This window comes from Folsomia candida, unplaced genomic scaffold (assembly GCF_002217175.1).
Source record: "Folsomia candida strain VU population unplaced genomic scaffold, ASM221717v1 Fcan01_Sc006, whole genome shotgun sequence".
Classification (NCBI taxonomy): Eukaryota; Metazoa; Arthropoda; class Collembola; order Entomobryomorpha; family Isotomidae; genus Folsomia; species Folsomia candida.
In genome coordinates this window covers 9,762,933-9,782,434 of record NW_019091198.1, presented here as the reverse complement: position 1 = coordinate 9,782,434, position 19,502 = coordinate 9,762,933, and the positions used below count along the sequence as shown (strand labels likewise).

General features: G+C 40.7%; 1 protein-coding gene across 1 annotated transcript in view; it reads left to right on the top strand.

The window, feature by feature from the left end:
* The window catches only part of LOC110851522 (RNA-binding protein Musashi homolog 2), a 28,384-nt gene that overhangs the window by 2,164 nt on the left and 6,718 nt on the right, over positions 1-19,502 (top strand). The window contains exons 2-5 of the mRNA XM_022099334.2: positions 17,979-18,277; positions 18,633-18,739; positions 19,132-19,155; positions 19,263-19,353. Coding sequence (XP_021955026.1) covers positions 17,979-18,277; positions 18,633-18,739; positions 19,132-19,155; positions 19,263-19,353 — 521 coding nt within the window. The remainder of the gene's footprint in view (positions 1-17,978; positions 18,278-18,632; positions 18,740-19,131; positions 19,156-19,262; positions 19,354-19,502) is intronic.

Here is a 19,502-nt window from a genome sequence, read left to right as displayed (position 1 = left end):
AGCAATCAATAAAATAGACGGACAGAATATGACAAATACAACAAGACCCCGACCCCGACGACAACGAAAAATCCTTTCCATGATTATTATTTATCCTTCGTAATAATGATAGAAAATCCCACAAAATATAATTTATTTGTATGTACCTGGTTAGTTCAAATTTAACGATTTGCCTTACATCATCAACTATCATCAGGTACACAGACACAAAAATTTATTTCAGGTGATGATATCAATTGAACTGAAAGAAACTAACCTGCCTGGGCAATCAAAAAGAATATTTAACTGCTCAACTCAGGGTGGGGAGGAGATAAACTAAACTCAAATTAAAATTATTATGCAAATTAATGATAATAATAATAGCTCGACGAACGAGTTATTAGTTTTCCTCTCTCTGGCTTTTGGCTTGGTTCCTTCCTCCCAGACATAATATGCATATGCATGCATACACATATGTATTACATACATATTAAGCATATGTACATGCACATGTGCAAGTTCTTGAATGACAACTGATTGACTTAAAATTAAACACGACGGCAGTTAAGCTCATTCACTTCACTCACTCAACTACTGTGCATATTTTCCTTTTACTTGTTGTTAGTTATAGTTACGACTCTTACTTTGTGTCCGTTTCGGCACAAGTGTAAATATTATCGGAGCTATATGGGTAGAAAAAATGAACATTTAGCGAATAATGCGATGTAATAAAATGTAACGTGATGACATTCTTCTTCTCTCTTGACATAAATAGTTGGATAGACGCAGTCAGTCAGTCGATCCGCAAAATATGTACCTCCTTGTATTTCAAATTATGCAGATTCTTATTCTTGCATACATTGTTGTTATAATAATAATAATAAAGGTGCAAAATTTCCTCAAGTTTTTTTCCCTGAATAATTGCACAGTTTTGGTAATTTGAGATGAGCTTGTTTGTGAGCACGTTCATTATTATTTATACGCCATAGTGCATTCTAACGAATTCGTAAGTATGTTGTACACTTGGTCGTCAATTGTTGCTAGCTAGTTTTTGCACTAAGCCCTTCTTGTTGTCCTGCTTGTTCGTCGTCTTGTCCTCCGTAATGACTAGGCCCATTAAGGATAGGCCAGGCCCAGTCCTTTTGCAGTGCTGCTAATGATAAATTCTGTCTAAATGTAATGGGGCACAAGTTGGAAAGAGTGTCAAGCACGGTTACTCACTACTACGGGGCATACAATAATAATACTAATTAAGGTGACAATTCTCCATTGTGTTGAAAAGTTTTAATTAAATTGTTTCCAACTTGTGTAACTGAATATATATAGAAAATTTTGAATCGTCAATAAGTTATGCTTGGCATTATGACATCTACCCCTCTCTGGACGGATGGATGACTGACTGAAAATGAATGTGGAACAATAATAGGAAAAGTTTAGCCTCATTTAGCTGGTGCACAGTTGTTCAAGGAGTGGGAATAATAGCAGTAAAAGAAAATGATGATTGGTGGAGAATAGGAGAAGAATTTTGGTTGACAAAGCAGATAAAATGTGTGGATATAACGGTGACTTTGTTCGTGTAGGCAAAATTAAATTGGAAATAGAGCAGTGCATTGGTTTTGATCCGTGCAATCTCAATTTAGTACCTGAAAAAAGACGATGGTGGTGGTTTCTGTAATGAATTGAACCTTCCGTTGTTAATAAATATTATTATGCAGTTATCATCCCATTCATGCAGAAGAAAAAGAGAGACCAATAGATCAACCACTAAGTATAATTGGTAAAAGTTAATGGACCAGGACATTTCTCAACTTGTTCTTATTTTTCAAGCGCTGAATGACCTACTCAATTTGAGAATCCTTCGTATACTCCTTTCTAAATTGTTTAAAGAAACAAACGGTAACAAGAATAGAAAACCCCAGAGCGAGCAGCATGAACGAATAGCAACTAACTAAACCAAACTATGCACATTGTACACGCGGACGAGACGAGTTGTCATGAATGAAAGAAATCTATATCGAATTTAGACTTCTTTTAAATGCCAAGTGACATGTGACATGAGTATCGTCTTCTTTTTGAATTGTCATCTTTTATTTTCTCAACAAAACTGTTCAACATGAAGGCATAGATCTTTAAAAAAAACAGTTTCTCACGCTGCATAACGAGAGCAATCAGACGACAAGCAAGGTCAATAATAATGCGAATAATGTGATCAGTGAATTTCACTGAATTTACACTTTCATTCCATATAAATACATGCACGACTCAAAATACAGGCACAATACGTAGAAGAACTATTCTCACTAAAAAGCAGGGAAACGTTGGAAATGAAATTTTGTAACGTCATTTCAACATTAAATTGAGTTTATTAAAGTGAGTTAATAATATATTTATCATCTCTCTCTCTCAGTGAGTGAAATTTCCTTCGGGCAGATGATATTACTCTCTCTATCTCTCTCTATTCTCTAGTAAAAGCATGTATGTATGTACTTTACAACTACACACACACTTACAACATATGCATATACATAAATCTCCAGATGTTTCTAAATACTTGAAAAATAAACGAAAATTTTAACCCGACGTAAAAAACGATCCAGCCGGAAAAACAACACTGTCCCTCGTCATCATCATCATCATAGGAAAACTGTGTGTGTGTTTGCAGATTGAAAAAAAAATCTATTATCTACTACGACTCTGCTGTCAAAGTGGTGCTGTTGTTGGTTTGTTGGCTTTTTAGGTTGAGCAGGTCCATAATGCGATCATGCAATCAGTATTATAAATACTTATTTTCTTGTTTAAAATGTAAAAATATGAAATGATTCTTCTCTCTTTTTACGACGACGACGAGACAGGGCAAGAAGGTGTTTAACTCTATTCTTTGATGTTCAAGTTTTGCACAAACCAAGTTCAAAACACTTTTATCACCATTTGCTGCTTGACTAAGCACAAGCTGCGAGTGGAATCTTTTGTGTGGAAAAAAGTTGAGGCTTTTTCATGAATATCTTTTCTTCCTTATTTCCGTCATTCCGCATTGTTTGGGGTAAAAGATGTACAGCAATGTTGGGAGAAGGACGCAGCAGAGAGAAAGACATGATAGCACATATTATATTCTTCTAGGATCGAGAAAGGAGGAGAGAGATAGGTGTATGTACGGGCAACAATACATTAAAAATATACATACTAATAACACAACCTCCTGAACATGGGTAGATCTGACTGAATATGTTGTTGCCGTGAGTCGAATTTCTTCATCTCGTCCTCTCTCCTGGCTACATCATCATAATAAGTGTCAAAAACATCAATCCAACTTTCGTCATGGAGGAAATTACAATCTAATTTGTTTGCAAACCATGTTACTCTTGAGTATTTTGAACATTACATGCAAAACTGGCACATGAATACGTACATCTCTGCGTGATAAACTGGGCTCATTTCGCATTTCGTTATATAAATAAATTGTATCCAGAGTTGTTAGGGAATGAAACAACTCTGCCTCTTTGCGACGATATACATATGCTCGTGCCCATTTAATTTCATGGCGCACCTTCTTCTTCTTGCTTTGACATTGCTTTGGCTAGCTCGTCGTCTTTAGAGTTTGGCGAGAAAGAGAGAGAGAGCAAAAGCAAAATATCTACAAGTCATTTTCAATTCACACTTCCATTTCACACTCCGTTTGATCAATAAGGGACCACTTCCATTGCATTGCTATTCTCCAGCCATTCATCCCAGCCAAATATGTGTATAAAGCTATCCTGCTGAATATAGCGCTGCGCTGCTGCTGCTGGACGAAAGGAGTTGGCTTCACTTTCAGATCCGAGATCCAGCAAGCTCTTCAACACTCGAGACCAAAGTTCTTCTTTTTCCGAGTCCCTCTTCTTCTTCTTCTTGTTCTCCTGACTGCTGCAACTACTACCAGACCAATGGCTGGTTGGCTGGTCACGATAAAGTGTATAAGTAACATGGACTCAAGAGTTGTGGACCATCGCCGTATCGACGACGACGGTTTTGGTGCTATATGTATGCTCTGGTTTGCTTTTTGTCGGTTATTGTTTTGACGAAGATGAAAAAGAGCTAAGAAGGAACCGATGCGATAATATCGAATGCGAATGGAACCACCGCAGCAGCAGCAGCAGAAGTCGGATGGAGAGTGCTCTCCATCCATTTGGATACTTAAGATTTTAGCAGGCATCACAGTTTCCAGGCCAGGCCGGGAAAGTGAGTGTGGTTGAAGGGACATTTATAAAGCGCCAGAGTTAATTATATTTCATTTCCCAGGCTTTGTTCACAGGCTTTTCAAGTTCTGCCGTCATCATCATCATCATCGTGGCATGGTCCACTCTTGCCAAGGAGAAAAGTGGTGGTACTAGACGGATACGGACGTAATAACGCCACAGTGCTGCTTCTCGGACTTGTCAATAATTGTCCTCCCAATCTTTTACAATTCCGGCCATTCTTCACCCCGGCAGGGCAGATCGTATAGCTGTAAAAGTGACTTAACCGCAAAATAAAGAGACCTGTGCTCGCACTCAACTCGAACCCACCAAAACACTTGAGAAGAGAGAGCTTGTGGGATGGGAATAAATGGTTTTATTGACATTTGGAGAAATTGACTCTTACTGATTGTAATTAGATGCTTGGAGGAAGAATCATCATCAAAAGGTTAATTGGTGCTGCATCATCATCACCATAAATGCATAAAAGCAGTCGGGCGGGGCATGCACATGGAAAAATGGCTCTGACAGGCTTCTTCTTAATACACACGTCTTCTGTTCATGCTGAGATATTCATACACCTTCAAATGCAGAGGCCTTGTAGTGCTTGATGCCTAATACGCTATACGTACGTAGCTTATCTTCCTCACCGCCGCCGCCTCCTCCTCCTTCACCTTCACGTAAAAGTCGTGTAAGCTTATATGCAATTCCCCCCAGACTGGAGATGGAAATCCTACTGAAAAACAACTTTTCCTCTCAAGTTGGACGTCAACGAGTATATCTGGCTTTATTCGAAATAAACGAGTGGTAATTCAACTGAAGGAGTAGAAGTAAAAACGGACCAAAACGAGAATCAGCTAGTAAATGTATAGAAAAAAATATGTGTAAAGAGAAAGCTGAAGAAAACTGGTTGGTTGGCTGGTTGGTAGCTTTCTAGTGCAACCTCTGCCTCTGTTGGTTGTGCACCCATCACTGCTTCCACCAATAATACCTTTATTCTTTCCCTTTATATTTTCTCTCCCGTATTCGGCCTACTGGATATAACACATTTAGATCAGAGTTCGTACCCAATCCCACTCTCACATCTTATCCGATTTCTTCCTTCTCTTTGGGAAACGTTGGTCAGCAGGAGAATAATGTCCCTTCTTGCCTCGTAGTAAAAAAAGGAAGGAATCCGAACAAACCTGTGTGTTTGAAATAAACTTTGTCGTACAAAATGTTTTTTTTTTGGTTGGTTGGTTTACTGCTGGAGTTGAAAAGTGCATGGCCCGTGTTGGTCATAATTCATACCTATAATACACCGTCATCATCATCATTACTTTTATTGGTGTCGAGTAAAGAGAACAGGTTCATTTGCAGAAAAATAAATTGAATCAGATGAAACGTACGTACGTGTGAAAAGGAAGGAAAGAAAGGGGATGTAGAAGTGAGAGATTTGTGCAAATTGTGCCTGTCCTTGTTTGCACAACATTTTGCTAAGAAAATAATGCATTATGGGATTACGATTTCGTGGTAAATGTGGAAATTTGAAGTCTGGTACATGAAATAATAATACTGCCACTAACATGGATGGAGGTGGGATGGATGGCTAATGGTTGGTTGGTGGATCTTCTATATGGAGATCCACATGCATTACATATTTCATCTTCATCTCCGCAATGATCGCACTTGGACGGGTGAATATTGTGCTCTGCCATTAAAGACACAGACCAGAGAATCCCATTCATTTGCGGCTCCTATTCACTTTTCACCACCACCATCATCACCGGTGTTATATATAAACATGCATACGTACGTACGTATGTACATATTGTGTGATGATCTATGATGATGGTGGTGCCTCTTCTCTGTTTTGGATGAGGAAAACGTGACGTGAGATTGAGTTGGTGCTGCTGATGCTGGTGTGTTGGAGCGTTTTTCTTTCAAATCTTAGTGGATTAACAAGAGAAGAAGCGTCATAGACCTTGATGCAGATGGCTGGGAGCAGTTTTCGCAAAAAATCGAGAACTCTGCCAGACCCAGAAGTTTTGAAACTTGAGATTTGAGAGTGAAGGAGGCAGCAGATGAAAGAAAGGAGCCAACCAAAGTTGGTGGAGAGAACTAATCTCCAGCAGCCTTCTCCTCTCGTAGTTTTTAGCCATGGGAAGAGATAGAGATGAAGACCCCATCCGTCCGACCAAGCAAAAGCAATGTTTATTGTATCTTTTGACAGGCGACAACAATACAGGTTATTAAAGCTTCCAAATTCCCAAATTTCCATCTCCCCCCTTTACTTCTCCTCTCTCTCTCCTGTCACACACGGCTAAATGGAGGAGAAGAAGTAGTTGATTCCTTGATGATGACATGGAGACTAAACTGCGAATAGACTAAGCTGCGATCAACCTCTTTCCACATACCCATCATCATCCATAGATCCTGCTCAAGACACCACCAGTTCCTCTCAACTTCCTCCTCGACGTATCTCTACGTACATACTCCATACATACATATGCCGGAGAGAGAAAGAGAGGTTTGCGGTTTGACCAGAATCTCAGGAGGCCTTTCTACATTTTGACATTGTCAACATCCTCAACTATCTGCCAGCTATACTACCCACCTAAAACTACATACTACCCGGGCTTTACTTGACTCTTGTTCTACTACTACTTGCTCACTCACTCACTCCAGACCAGAAGAGTTTGCTGATGATGATGGTAAAAGTTAATAAGTGAACATCGCCAGAGACAAGATGCGGATACAAGAATCTCATTCAGGACGAAAAGCTTGCCACAATCTCGACCATCATGCATACATATCATCATCCCCCATACTTGCATATGTACATTCATCTCATCCTCCTCCTCCCTGCTACCTCCTCACACCGTGGTGAATTAATAGACACAAAATAATGAATAAGTAGTCGTCTCAAACTGGCAAACTTGCTCACGCGAGACCGAGCCAGCGACAGAAAACGGAGGAGCTTTGATCTCAAGAACCTTAATGCTAACTCGTCCCCATCTAATATCCTGCCCACCGACGACACCACCACACCACCACCACCGACAACTGATTTTTAAAACTCATATCAAACCTCTTTTTCTCAAGTGTCATCCATCCAGATCCAGCACTTGAGAAGAGGAATATGTGCACGTCGTCGTTGGTACAAATTTATCTGTTCTCTGCATATCCGTTCTCTCTCTCGGCGCATAAAATCTGAATCTAAATCATGCAACCATATCATCCTTCTCATCTCATCCTCATATTCCTCATTCGAAATAATGTTCGTATCGCGTTTCTTTCTTTCTCCTTCCACCTTCGTCGAAGTCGTTCTCGTCCTCTATCCATGTGTGTGAGAACGAATCGAGTGCAGTGAGATGATCTCGGCCTATCCGGCCATCTTTACAGCAATTCGATTCGTTTTCCTCAGTTTTTTCCTCCTTTTTCTTCTCCTCTCTGCGTACTGTGTGTCCATCAACCTGCATATCTCACATTCTCGCAAATATGTATAAATCCCCATTACATATTTCTCTACCTCATGTCAAAGCCGGTATTTTACTTTTGCTCCACTGGCTCACTTTTATATTGTAAAGAATTGATTGCATCAAACTCCAATGTGCCGTTGTGCAAACAAAATGGATAAACCACTCTTATTTATATCGCAACTCCTCTTGAAAACATGCACTTGGTAAGAATGCCACCATTATTCTGTCATCACAAAACAACAAATTGGGCAAGGGATTGGAATAGCAGGTAGCTTGGGAGGTATACATATAGCAGAGATTCGTTATTAGCAGAGTAGTATAGTTGCGAAATCAACTAACTGGACTCCCCCATTTTGTGACAGTCAAACAAGAGATCATGGCGAGATTTATAACATCGCAATCACATCCCCGTTCGTTCGTTCGTTCCTTGTTGCACATCGTGTAAAAGTTCGAAAATGCGTGAAGCCTTGCTTTATGTGAATCCTTCTTTTTTTCACTCACTCACTAACTGACTGATATGGCGTGCATAACATGGCGTACCAACATTTACCAGGAGGATGGCATGGCGTTGTATTATTGTCAGGTATCTCTTCTCAGCCGTGGCCATGCGATGCAATGCAATGTCGTGTTTACCCCTGGGCGAAATTTTTATTATAGCAGCGAATAACTTTTATCTACCCTGCAAACACTACCACCAGCACCACCATCACTGCTGCGAATGTATGTAAGTGGCCGATATAGAATTATTCATCCAATATAACCGAGAGATAGGGTAAAAATATATCTCTGTCTCTCTCTCCACAGCATCACCACAGTTTGCTTTGCTTTGCATAGGGTTTGTACCAATGGCAAAATATTTCAAAGTCGAAACTCGAACGGTTAATGCCCCGAAGAGGTTTTTAAGTCTTTTAAGACGCTCTTGGCTTGAATCTCTCTAACGACACTGCCCCTGATCTCGTCTCTCTCTCACGTTGTCGCCGCACATGCTACCCGCCCGATGAATGCTCATGGATTCAATTCAACCACACGACCACTAGATAATCCTGTAGCTACACACCATAGCTTCACACCACATCTATAACCACCCACCCACCCACCACAATTCAAGCAAAAAAAAAATATAAGCAAATGGCAACTGCACGTTCAACTTTCAACTCGACAATAATAATTTGTGTTTATCAAGTTGTCATTTTTATTTTCATCCACACACGCTGCAATATTCGCACTTTTATAAGTCAACAAAACACACGGCGTTAGTTGGCTGGTCTTCTTGTTGGTTGGCCCGACTCGAGAAAAAAAGGACGGAGTAAAACGAAAAAGCTTTTTAGCTTCTCGATTACTTGTATGAGAAGACTGTAACCCATATTTATTATCACTTTGCCGTCATCATTGATCAAACTTGCTTCCTCTTTTATTCCCCGTAAAATCACAATTAAATTCCCCTCGCTATGTGCCTCTCTCGACACAAAAATTGATTACAATGAGGTGCTCAATCATGACAGTATTGATTTACATGTACATACGTCTGCATATATATAGCACCACATGCTTCTTCTTGTGTCCTTATTATGGTGGCGGCGATATCTAGGAAAATTGAACTTTTTTTCATTTATTTGTTTCTGCGTGCATGCACTTCGTTAGTGGGTTCGTTTTGTGGTATGTTGTATCATCTTCGTCACTGCAGGACATTCTTTTCTTGACATGTACATATATGTAGCATTGCATTGCATATATGGCACAACCATAATTATATTGAGGGTAAAAACATTGTGACTTTTTTTCTAGTAAAGGAGAACACACCACCAGCAGCACCCCAAACACTTGTCATCTTCATTATGATCTGACTGACACAGACTGCATGCATTTCGGTGAATGATAAAGATCAAAAAGTGTTTTCTTCATTGTATATGTAGACTTTTAATAAGGAGAAGCAATGAGCAAGGCGTCAACTATCCGAGAGTTGTTTCGGTACAAAGTTTTTCATTCGATTCGAGTGCGGTATAAAATGAAGCAAAAAGTATACAACGACGACATCACAAATGAGAAACACCGTTTCAAGAATTAGCTTAGTTAAAAGTTAGTTTTTTTTGTTCGTGTCATTCATTCACCGAGTGAAAAACCCGGTTGAGATACATCCATCCTAGAAGAATAATAATATTATTATACAAGAGGACATGATGTTGTTGAATTAGAATATGCATTATTTTCGGCAGGAGGGCTGGGCTACCCTTTCCTTGTGTTATCCATATTGCAAATTGGTATGATAAATGTATTGTAAAGAGACGAAGAGATACGTTGTTCCGTGCCGTGTCTCAGGGTTCTTGTCGATGTTGTCCCACAAGCGAAAATTGTCTACCTCAAGAAACTGAGAGTCTGTCTGTACGTGCATAGTTGCTCTTATACCGCTTACAAAATGCTGCGTCCTGGTGGCAGTGGTACTTTGCGATAATGCAACGCAATCAAATCAATAATGTTCCTAATATCTCATAACAACCGTGCAGGCAGCGGAGAAGCGTGAGTCCTTGTACTGATGGGAATATTAAGATTCCTGTCATGGCATGAAGAGAGAGAAGACCATGATGTTGTCAAATGGACGGATGGAAGTAGTAGTGACAAGGAATGAAACTACTACTAGTAGTCGTAATACATCATATCGTAATGGTTCGCATAGTAGTGGAGGCAAAGTTAGCAGAGAATATTGCAACTAAACCACCACCACTTCCATTTTAAGCCATTTCCACTTCTGTGTCGTTGCTCGTTCCGTTCTGAAAATTGTGAGAATAAGTAATGAACGTAATCACTGGACCCCGAGTTCAGTTAACGTGTCCATTGTCATTATCATAAAACACTTTCAGGCCGAGTTAAGTTGGTTAAAACTGAGAGACTCGCCTCTAAGTGAACTCATTTCTCTGAGAAATGCAAATGAATTCATTATCGCGACGGAGAAAGTGAGGAGGACGAGAAGAAGTATTTAGTTGCTGTGAGTAGGAGGTGGTATTCCTACGGCGGAAGGAAGGATGCAACTTAGTGGCAAATGACCTGCTTGTGCCACGATGACGACGACGACGACGAGAGGTAATTGTTTCGCTATGTTCCTTCACCCGTCCCGTCTGCTGCTGGCCTATGGCTTTTTATTGTATTCTTGGTGGCCGTGGTCGTGGGCTTGGAATGGAGTTGTTTTGTATTGAATTGTTACTACTTTCTCTCACATTTCTTCCCAGCCAATATGCCAACTACTTGAGCAGAAATCCGTTGTTTTTCGAACAGGTGCCAAGAATAGCAGTCAGCGATCCTTGGCAGGGTGTAGCTAGCTGCAAGCAGGTTCAAAAAAGAGGGGGAGGAAAGAATGCCAGTTAGTTATTTGGCCGGGGAAAGTTCACAGATTGTGGTTGTGCAGTGAAACGGAGAAATCGCATGGATGAGAGTCATCATCTCGTGATCATGTATCTAAAAACAACTACATTTGGGTCTAGTTTTGCCCATTGTTTTAAAATAATGCAGCTGGCTGGCAGGATGAGCAGTAGCTCAATTACTGCACAGAATATGGATATGGATAAAGTTGACCAAGTTCTACTGGGCGGTAACTACACACACAGAGCCGTGCCCTTTTCAGGGTGAAAGAGTTTTATGACTACATCTTTTCTGAACGGTGTTTCACCAATTGTTTCACGTATCGAGGAAATGTAGCTATTTATACGCGAATGAAATTGAAACTAGCGGAGCACATCGTTGACCAGGTTTACTGAGAGGCATGCACATACATTCTACTACATGTCGGGCTTCAATAAATCCAACTTGTCACATCTCACGGGATAATATTCAGCCAGGCACGATTGTGGACTAGATGATTGTGTACTGAAATGAAATACAGGCAAAAAAGGTAGGTGGGAGCAGCAGGCATACAATTTCTATACCGTTTTTGGAGAAAAGTAGCAGCAGCAGACGCATGGCTGCCACCTTCCCCTCAATCACCGGAATATATCCACCCTGGTTGTCGTCTCACTACTACTCGCCCAGCTAAAACCACCACAGATTTCATTCCCTTCTTCTTCTCTTTCTCTAGTGAAAGCAATTCTTTCGACCCGTTTCAGTTCAGGTGCTTCATCTCTCTCTCCCTCCCTCCTCCCTCCTACTCCGCATCCCACTCGCATGATCCACCTCGAAATGACTTAAAATTCAAAATTCAAAATGGAATTGGACAGCAATAAAAGAAAAGTAAACTTTTATTCGATTAAAGTAGTTTCGAGAGACTGACAAGTTCTCCTCGTTTTAAATTTTCTTTACATACTTTTTTCTCCCTGTCCAGATGAATTGTTGAGCAAGAGGTCTCTTAAAGACTGGGAGAACATGGTCATAAAATTAATTATTTTTTTCTTGGCCAAGCATATTTGCCTTAATTAATGTAATGGAAGTTGAAGAGAGAAAGTTGGTTGGTTGGATGGAAGGGATTATTATGGAATGTGTCTCCTGTTAAGATTCTCCATTTCGCTGTCTTTAATCCCTCAAGAACAGCGGAATGAAGTTGTTTCGTTGGATGTACGTAGGAGTTACAGCGTTGACGTTGAGTCTCTACTTTCTCTCGGCTGGGCTGCTTTTGCCAGCAGAGAGAAAGCGACGGTGACATGTAGACACATACATAAAAACGGTGCAGCAATCATGGGAGGCGGACATGTAATTAGGGAGAGGGAGAGGGAGAGGGAGAGAGAGAGAAAGTGTTTTGACAGACATGAACCAATCAAGGATTACACAAACATTATAATACACAGGTAATTACACCGCACATTTATTACAATTAGTTACAAATGCTCAACACATAAATTTATGTACATGACACACACACACACATACTAAATTCTTGTCCGGGAAAAGTTGCGGCAGGAAAAGTTAATTTTTTTACTTACCCATTATAATGAAAATGATAATGTGGCAGGATGTGCAATGATGGTGGGATGTATAATGATCCAAACGGTGAAACGGCCAAGGCTAGGAATATGTCCCGACACATCAGTATCTATTTTTCAGTACTGCTGTGACAGGACAATATAGTAGCCAGCAGCCAGAAGTAGTGGAAGATGATTATTTCTATGATGACAGAATCCTAGAAATGCTCTCTCAAGGTACCACACCCTTATAATCACCACTAGTAAACACAGTTACAGGTCGAAGAATCTTCTTCCTGCTTCTTGTGATAAAGTTGTCTCCAATATTTCTCAATCCAGATTTATACCAGTTTTGTTGCTCAATTGGAATGATTCCCAGGTTTATCGGTCCTTTAATAATGCCCAGATTTCTTGAAATTTCCCCTAAACTGTCCATCCCATCGAGCCGTCAATGGTTTTTGTTGGGAGGTGAACCAGGAAGAATAAAGAAAGTGAGAGAGAGAGAGCAGGAGTTCTTACTTCCGTACAATGTCCCTCCGAAGGTGACCAAAAAGTTGTACTTGCGACGACTTGAGGACGGAAGGGGGCACTTTTTCCGAGGTGAAAGTGGGGTCAGCACGAGCTGTGGGAGGAGGACTTGGTGGGGCTGGTGTTGTTGGTTTCTCAGGTTTTGAGGAGTAGGAGCGGTGGGTGGTGGATTGTGAGTGAGGGAGAAGAACTGGTGTGGACTTTCTCTCCAATCTTAGCCAATCGATCATGACGGAGGGGGCGATTTGGGCGCCGGCGTCAGGGCGACTACCTTTTCCGTCCTCACTTCTCTCTCTGCGCCAACTAACTAACCAACATTATGTACGAGAGACTAGGGAGAGAGAGAGAAAAACCCGAGCGAAAACTTTCCCTCAGCCAGACAGCAGACTTTCACCCCAGTCAGTCAGCAGTGGTGGTGGTAGGTATTTAGTCAGTAGTAGAGCCATCACCACCACCACTGACTGGCCACCCTCTCTTCTTCCCTCTTCTTTCCACTACTGTGGGTGCATACCTATTATTGCCACAACTGAATATTGTGCCTTCTTCTCTACTCTATCCCATCATCACTTGGGAAATTATGTCTAACTCCTCCACAGGAATGCTATTTCGAAGCCCACCAAATCTGACGCATGATTCATTTCTATTTCTCCCCCAACAACAACCACTATCTGCCGACGGAATATCTGATTTCAGTGTAAATGTATGGCCGTGGAGTGATTTTAATTGGATGGGAGCGAGACGAGACAATCATGAATTCCAATACTATTCGAATTGAGATGACCAAATGGATGAGAGTGGGAGAGAGAGAAAGGTTGCTGGTTACGGGGTTGAGATTGGATTGTCCTGTACTTCGGGTTGCTTGCAATGTGTGTAAATCATTTAGCAAATTCGAGCCCAGGCAGCAGCAGCTCATCTCTCTCGTAAGCAAGTTTGCAATTTATTTTCCAGCAGAAGAGAGCCAATAATTGATTCAGTAAGTATGAAACATGAACACTTTTCCAGCCTCACCAGAACCTATTATTCTACAGGGTTAGACTAACATTACATGTATTACTCATCGGTGTGAGTGAGTATTATAATGACATCAGGGTTGTGAAGTAGATTAGATATAAGAGCTCTCTCTCTCTCCATCCTTCCTTCCTGTGAAACCTGGCAGCGGCTTGGACGCCGTGCTACTAACGGGCATCATGCATGCGACTCTAGTGCTACTCTTTAAAGCACAATTTGCATCTTGGGCACGTTTCTTTCCCTGATTTCAGCCGGCTTTCTCTCTTAATATTATCACTTACCATGCTCATACTCTCACCAACGCCACCACGACTCGTGTGCATTTACCACCTTCACTTACTAAATATCCTGCCGAGCCAGTCAGTATATCCAGCTTGTAGATTGAATGTGTCACTCTCTTTCACTTTCCATGACAGGCAGGCAGCTATCCAATCCCACCCCCCATCCACAACCACCCCCCACCTCCACTACCTCCACCACCACTTTAAGTCGGTTATTTCCACATCATTGCAAAAACCGGACCACTTTCCTATTTAACATGCATTTTCTCCTCCCATTTTGCTCAAGCGTGGTAAAAAGGTGGCAATTGTGTACACATTTTGCTTTTACTGTCCAGTCCACCACTATGTCCACCACGTCCAAAGTACTTGAAAACTGCTCCTCCGAGTAGTATTGAGCAGTAAATATGTATTTCAGAAGGAGGAGAGGAAGGAGAAATTCATGTCAACTCATGGCTCCGACATTTGTCCCATTTCTCATCTTCCTCCTCCACGCCAACATCCATCATTGACAATTGAGTGACTGGAGTTTGGCAAGGAAGGGATTTGGTCCCAGTCAGATACAAATTGATCTCATGAATTAAACCGAGTTTATCTTCATTTCGTTCACCACCCGACAAGTCGTCAGTTGTTCGTCGTTCGTACCAGTGGTCGTAGTAGCGGCAGCAGTCGTGCTCGTGGTCGTCGTATCAGTCAGTAGACGAGAAATTATTATGATCTAGCTTGAGACAAACAACATCATCCCATCGCATAATGTATTGCATCACTGCTGGTCTTCTTCTCCTCCTCCTCCCAGAAACGACGGCCGGAACATGAATGATGGATCTCGGAGAGACTTTCACATTTAAATAATAAAATAAGATGAATCGTCCCAGAAATTAGGGGAGATCATAAACGATATCCCCTCCACCCAGGCAGCAGTAGCAGTAGCGAAAATTCAACTTTTTTAAGTTTTTTCTTTTCCTCAGAGTAAAACAAGATGAAAGAGAGGCGATCTAAACAAGCCTGGCATTCAACATTTGTACATCCATCTCCTGATTCCAATTAAATTTTCAATTCTTCTTCTCGAAAGGGAGAAAACATTTAAAGTAAAAACATCATGTCTCATATGTGACATGATGCCAACAAATTATTTATTTCCGAGCGGATTCTTCTTATTCGTCTCCTACTCGTTTGGTTGGGCAGGAACAACAACAATCAGGCATAAGTGGGATGGATATGGAGACGGAAATAAAAAAAATAGCGAAATGCCAAACGAAATGAGACTTCCTTCCTTCTTGACGGAATAATCACTTGCTAAACAAAACAGGACATTATTATTATGTGATGTTCTCTCCTCTTCTTAATGCATGCGTGGTGTATGCACTTTGGAAGTTGTTGTAAATACGTAAGTAGCATGTTGGTCTATGTAGTTTTCAACTTTGATCCTTATTACTCTCTCTTTCTCCTCTTCATCGTCTTTCTTGTAATAATAATAGTTTGTGGAGTGGAGTGTAGTGATTGTGTACTTTGGAGGAGAGCTTGTCACTGACGCACTCACAGATTTTGACGCCCTTTGGATGTGTTGAAGTACGAGGTGAGTGTACGAAAAGTGAAGGTTTTATCCCATGGCCTCATTTGCGTCCGCGAAAAACCCCCTCAAAGAGGAACCCCATGCTAAACTGTTCCTATTAAAAAATTCACCAAAAAATTGTAATTTTTATCGAATTTTCATAATTTTTGAAATTTTGTTATCCTATATACTAGTTTTATCGTACCCGACTTCAATCTCGGTTCTTTAAATCTTTAAATCAATATTTTAGAAAATATTCTGACCATATATTCGAAAAAAACAAAATTTCGAAAAAGTCTAGTTTGATATGGGAAAACAACTATCAAGAAAATGCTAGAATTATAAAACTCCGATCAAAATTGGGCTTTTGACAAAGGTTTTAATGAGCCACAACAGGGTCTTTTTCGTGTTTTTTTGCCACTTTGAGGGGGTGTGGATGACGCAAACGGAGCCATGGAGTAAAACCCTCCTTCGCTATTCGCACACTCACCCAGTCTACAACACATCCAAAGAACATCACAATCTGTAAGTCTTTCAGTCCCAAGTTGTCCTCCTTAGTTGAATACCACAACCAAAATACTTGTCCTCATCTCCTCTCTCGGGACGCGGAGGACTCTATTGTGTTTTGTACTGCGAAACTTATTGTACGGACGCATGTACCTGGTCCTCGGTCTTCTGGTTTGTCTTGTGTATGCATAACTTGGCATCCATCTCCTTGTCTTGTCTCATGTGGTATTCCAACTATGCGAAATGGGACACACTGAGGAAGGAACATAATTTAAACAACGTAACCTGAGCCAAGCCGAGCTGCAGATGTGTCCTCCTGATGCTTGTCGTCCCACCAAAGAAGAAAAGGGGATGATGATGGTGGGAGATTAAGTGGAATTTTATTAGATAATAATACCACATCTCTCTTCTGGCCCTAATCCTCTTCTTCCTCTTCGAGTGGAGAGAAAGTTGCAAGATTTCGCAAAGAATTCCATACTTTGGTTCAACTTTATGACTCGAATATGCAATAAATTGCTCCCAACCGCATTGCTATTAGGCTATTAAGCCATGTTGTTAGAAGAATGAAAGCAATGTCTCGACAGGAAAAGAACCGAGAGGTTTACGTAATGCCAAGCAAGACTACCGACAAAACAGGCCGTGTGTAAGTATTGACTGAGAGAGAGAGGAATAATGGATCGAATGAAGGGAGGAACATGACGAAATTTCTGTACTTTCCTCTCCGCTTTCTCCACCACCATACAATTATCATTGCAGTTTAATCACAAATTCCGGAGCGACGGTAATGACATGGGAATGGCAGGCAGGTGAGTAAATGTAATCTTGGTGGGCCAAATGGGAAAAAAGTCGAGTAGTTTTATTACTTACGAGTAGGACGAGAGAGACCACTTATTCACGCACCACTCGCCCACGACACAACCTCACTTTTTATGCTGGTGAAAGCCAAAATGCATTGTTTTCAGCCATGTCCACTCACTCTGCATAAGTACTTTTTAGTAGGATCACTCTATTTCTACTACCAACCATGGCTCGCAGGGCATTATGGCAATGGGGTTTTGAGTGAACTAATAATATTCCCATCATAAATTTATTGATTACTGTTGCGATTATTGCAAAGTATTTTTCGAAAATGTTGGTCAAGATGTGGCACAATTTATCCACTTGCTACAAGCTACATACAATACGTACTGTATACACCTGACAAATTACTAACCAGTTCGATCTGAGACTCCTTAGGCAAGACAAATTACGACTGTGAGACTCGTACTAAACGGGACTTTCGACATTTTAAAAACTACATAACTTAACTTTTAGAACATGTTCTGGTTCAACTACATATGTCATTGTTTAAATGTAGTCAAAATGAACTAGATAAAAAAGCAAACATTAAAATAACTAAAAAAGCACTACAAATGAGGAGTTGAATCCTAGTTTTCTGAATCTGGGGGATAGTGAGAATGATATTGCTCTTGGTTGGCAACCCTGAGTACGTTATCTGATCCTCTCCTCCTACCCTCCCTGTACGAAAACGAGTCAAAGGGACTAGTGCTAACTATGTTTCTTACTCTTTACAGATCCAAACAACATTCTGAAGATGGACGGAGGGCTGTTGAACGGTTTGTCCTTAGAGAACGGGACCATTGTGACGACGCCCATGATTCACAACCCATCGGGCGAGGAGACAAACTCGGCGCGGTCGTCGCCCTCGGGAGGGAATGGGGGCGTGACGAACGGGAGCTCATCCTCCGGCTATGAGAACAAACTCTTCGTTGGGGGGCTGAGTTGGCAGACGACGCCGGAGAAGTTAAGAGACTACTTCTCTCAATTTGGACCCGTCACCGATGTCCTAGTCATGAAGGATCCCATCACTCAGGTAGGGTCGCCCCACCCACGTGGTTTCGTTTTTAGTACAAGTTTCGAGCTCAAAAATGGAAGAAAATTGCTCAAAAGATGAAAAATGCAGTAACTTTAATATGTGTTCCAAACTTGACAAAGAATTTTACATACACGTGGAAAAAGCGGAGATACTAAACTGCACGTCAATTTAGGAATGATATTGAAAAATGACGAGAATATAGTAAGACTGGCGTTGTTAGATTTGCACTTTTCCGTAAAGCTAAAATTTACATTTTCACTTAAAAATAACAGGACATAAGCTGCACGCGTTTATTAAGTGTTTTAGTTGATGTATGAATGTTATTAATTGCGTGATTTTTATGAATTCACAGAGAAGTCGGGGGTTTGGATTTATCACATTTACCGACTCAACCACAGTTCCGAGAGTATTGGCAGTTCCTATTCACATGCTGGATGGTAAAAGAATCGACCCGAAACGGTATGCAAAACATAATTATTTATACAATGTGTTACAATGTGTACACAATTGTCAATAGTAAAGCAACAAATTTAGAGTGATCTGGAAATAGATTTAGGAAATCAAAACAATGACTATACATAGCCCTCAATCCCACTTAAACTAAACTTTCTCCTGTGCGGCTTTGTTTTTATTTACATAAAGATTATACGTATGTGAACCTTCAACTTGAAGAGAAATGTCATACCCCTCAATCGTCTGAGATTGAGTTTGTCTCTATTTTAAGACTTACCTGATTAGAATAATATACATACACTTGAAATAAATGCATTGTTCCTGGTGGGCGAGAAAAATTCAGAAGAGAAAGTCGAAAAGAACCCGTAAATAATATTCTGAAATTTTTCTATTTTCAGGGCGACACCTCGATCCAAATCTGGGTAAAAACAAATTTGGTTTATTCTTTTCTAAAGAGACAAAAAATCTATCTTCCTGTCTATTTCAACTGACTTGAACGAAATCTATTTTGTTCTGATTTGTCCTCCAGGTCAAACAAAACCAAGAAGGTATTCGTGGGTGGGGTGAGCCAAGAGACCTCGGTGGAGGAAGTGAAAGCATATTTCTTCCAGTTTGGGAAAGTAAGTCGTTCGTGATGTCGCATACCGTATAACACTTGGTCTCGTTATTTGCCCGTTTATATATTTGCATGTGATTAAGATTGGTGGGTGGGTTGACATGTGCATACATTCGTACGTATATGAAAAATAAAATAAAATGCACATGTTCT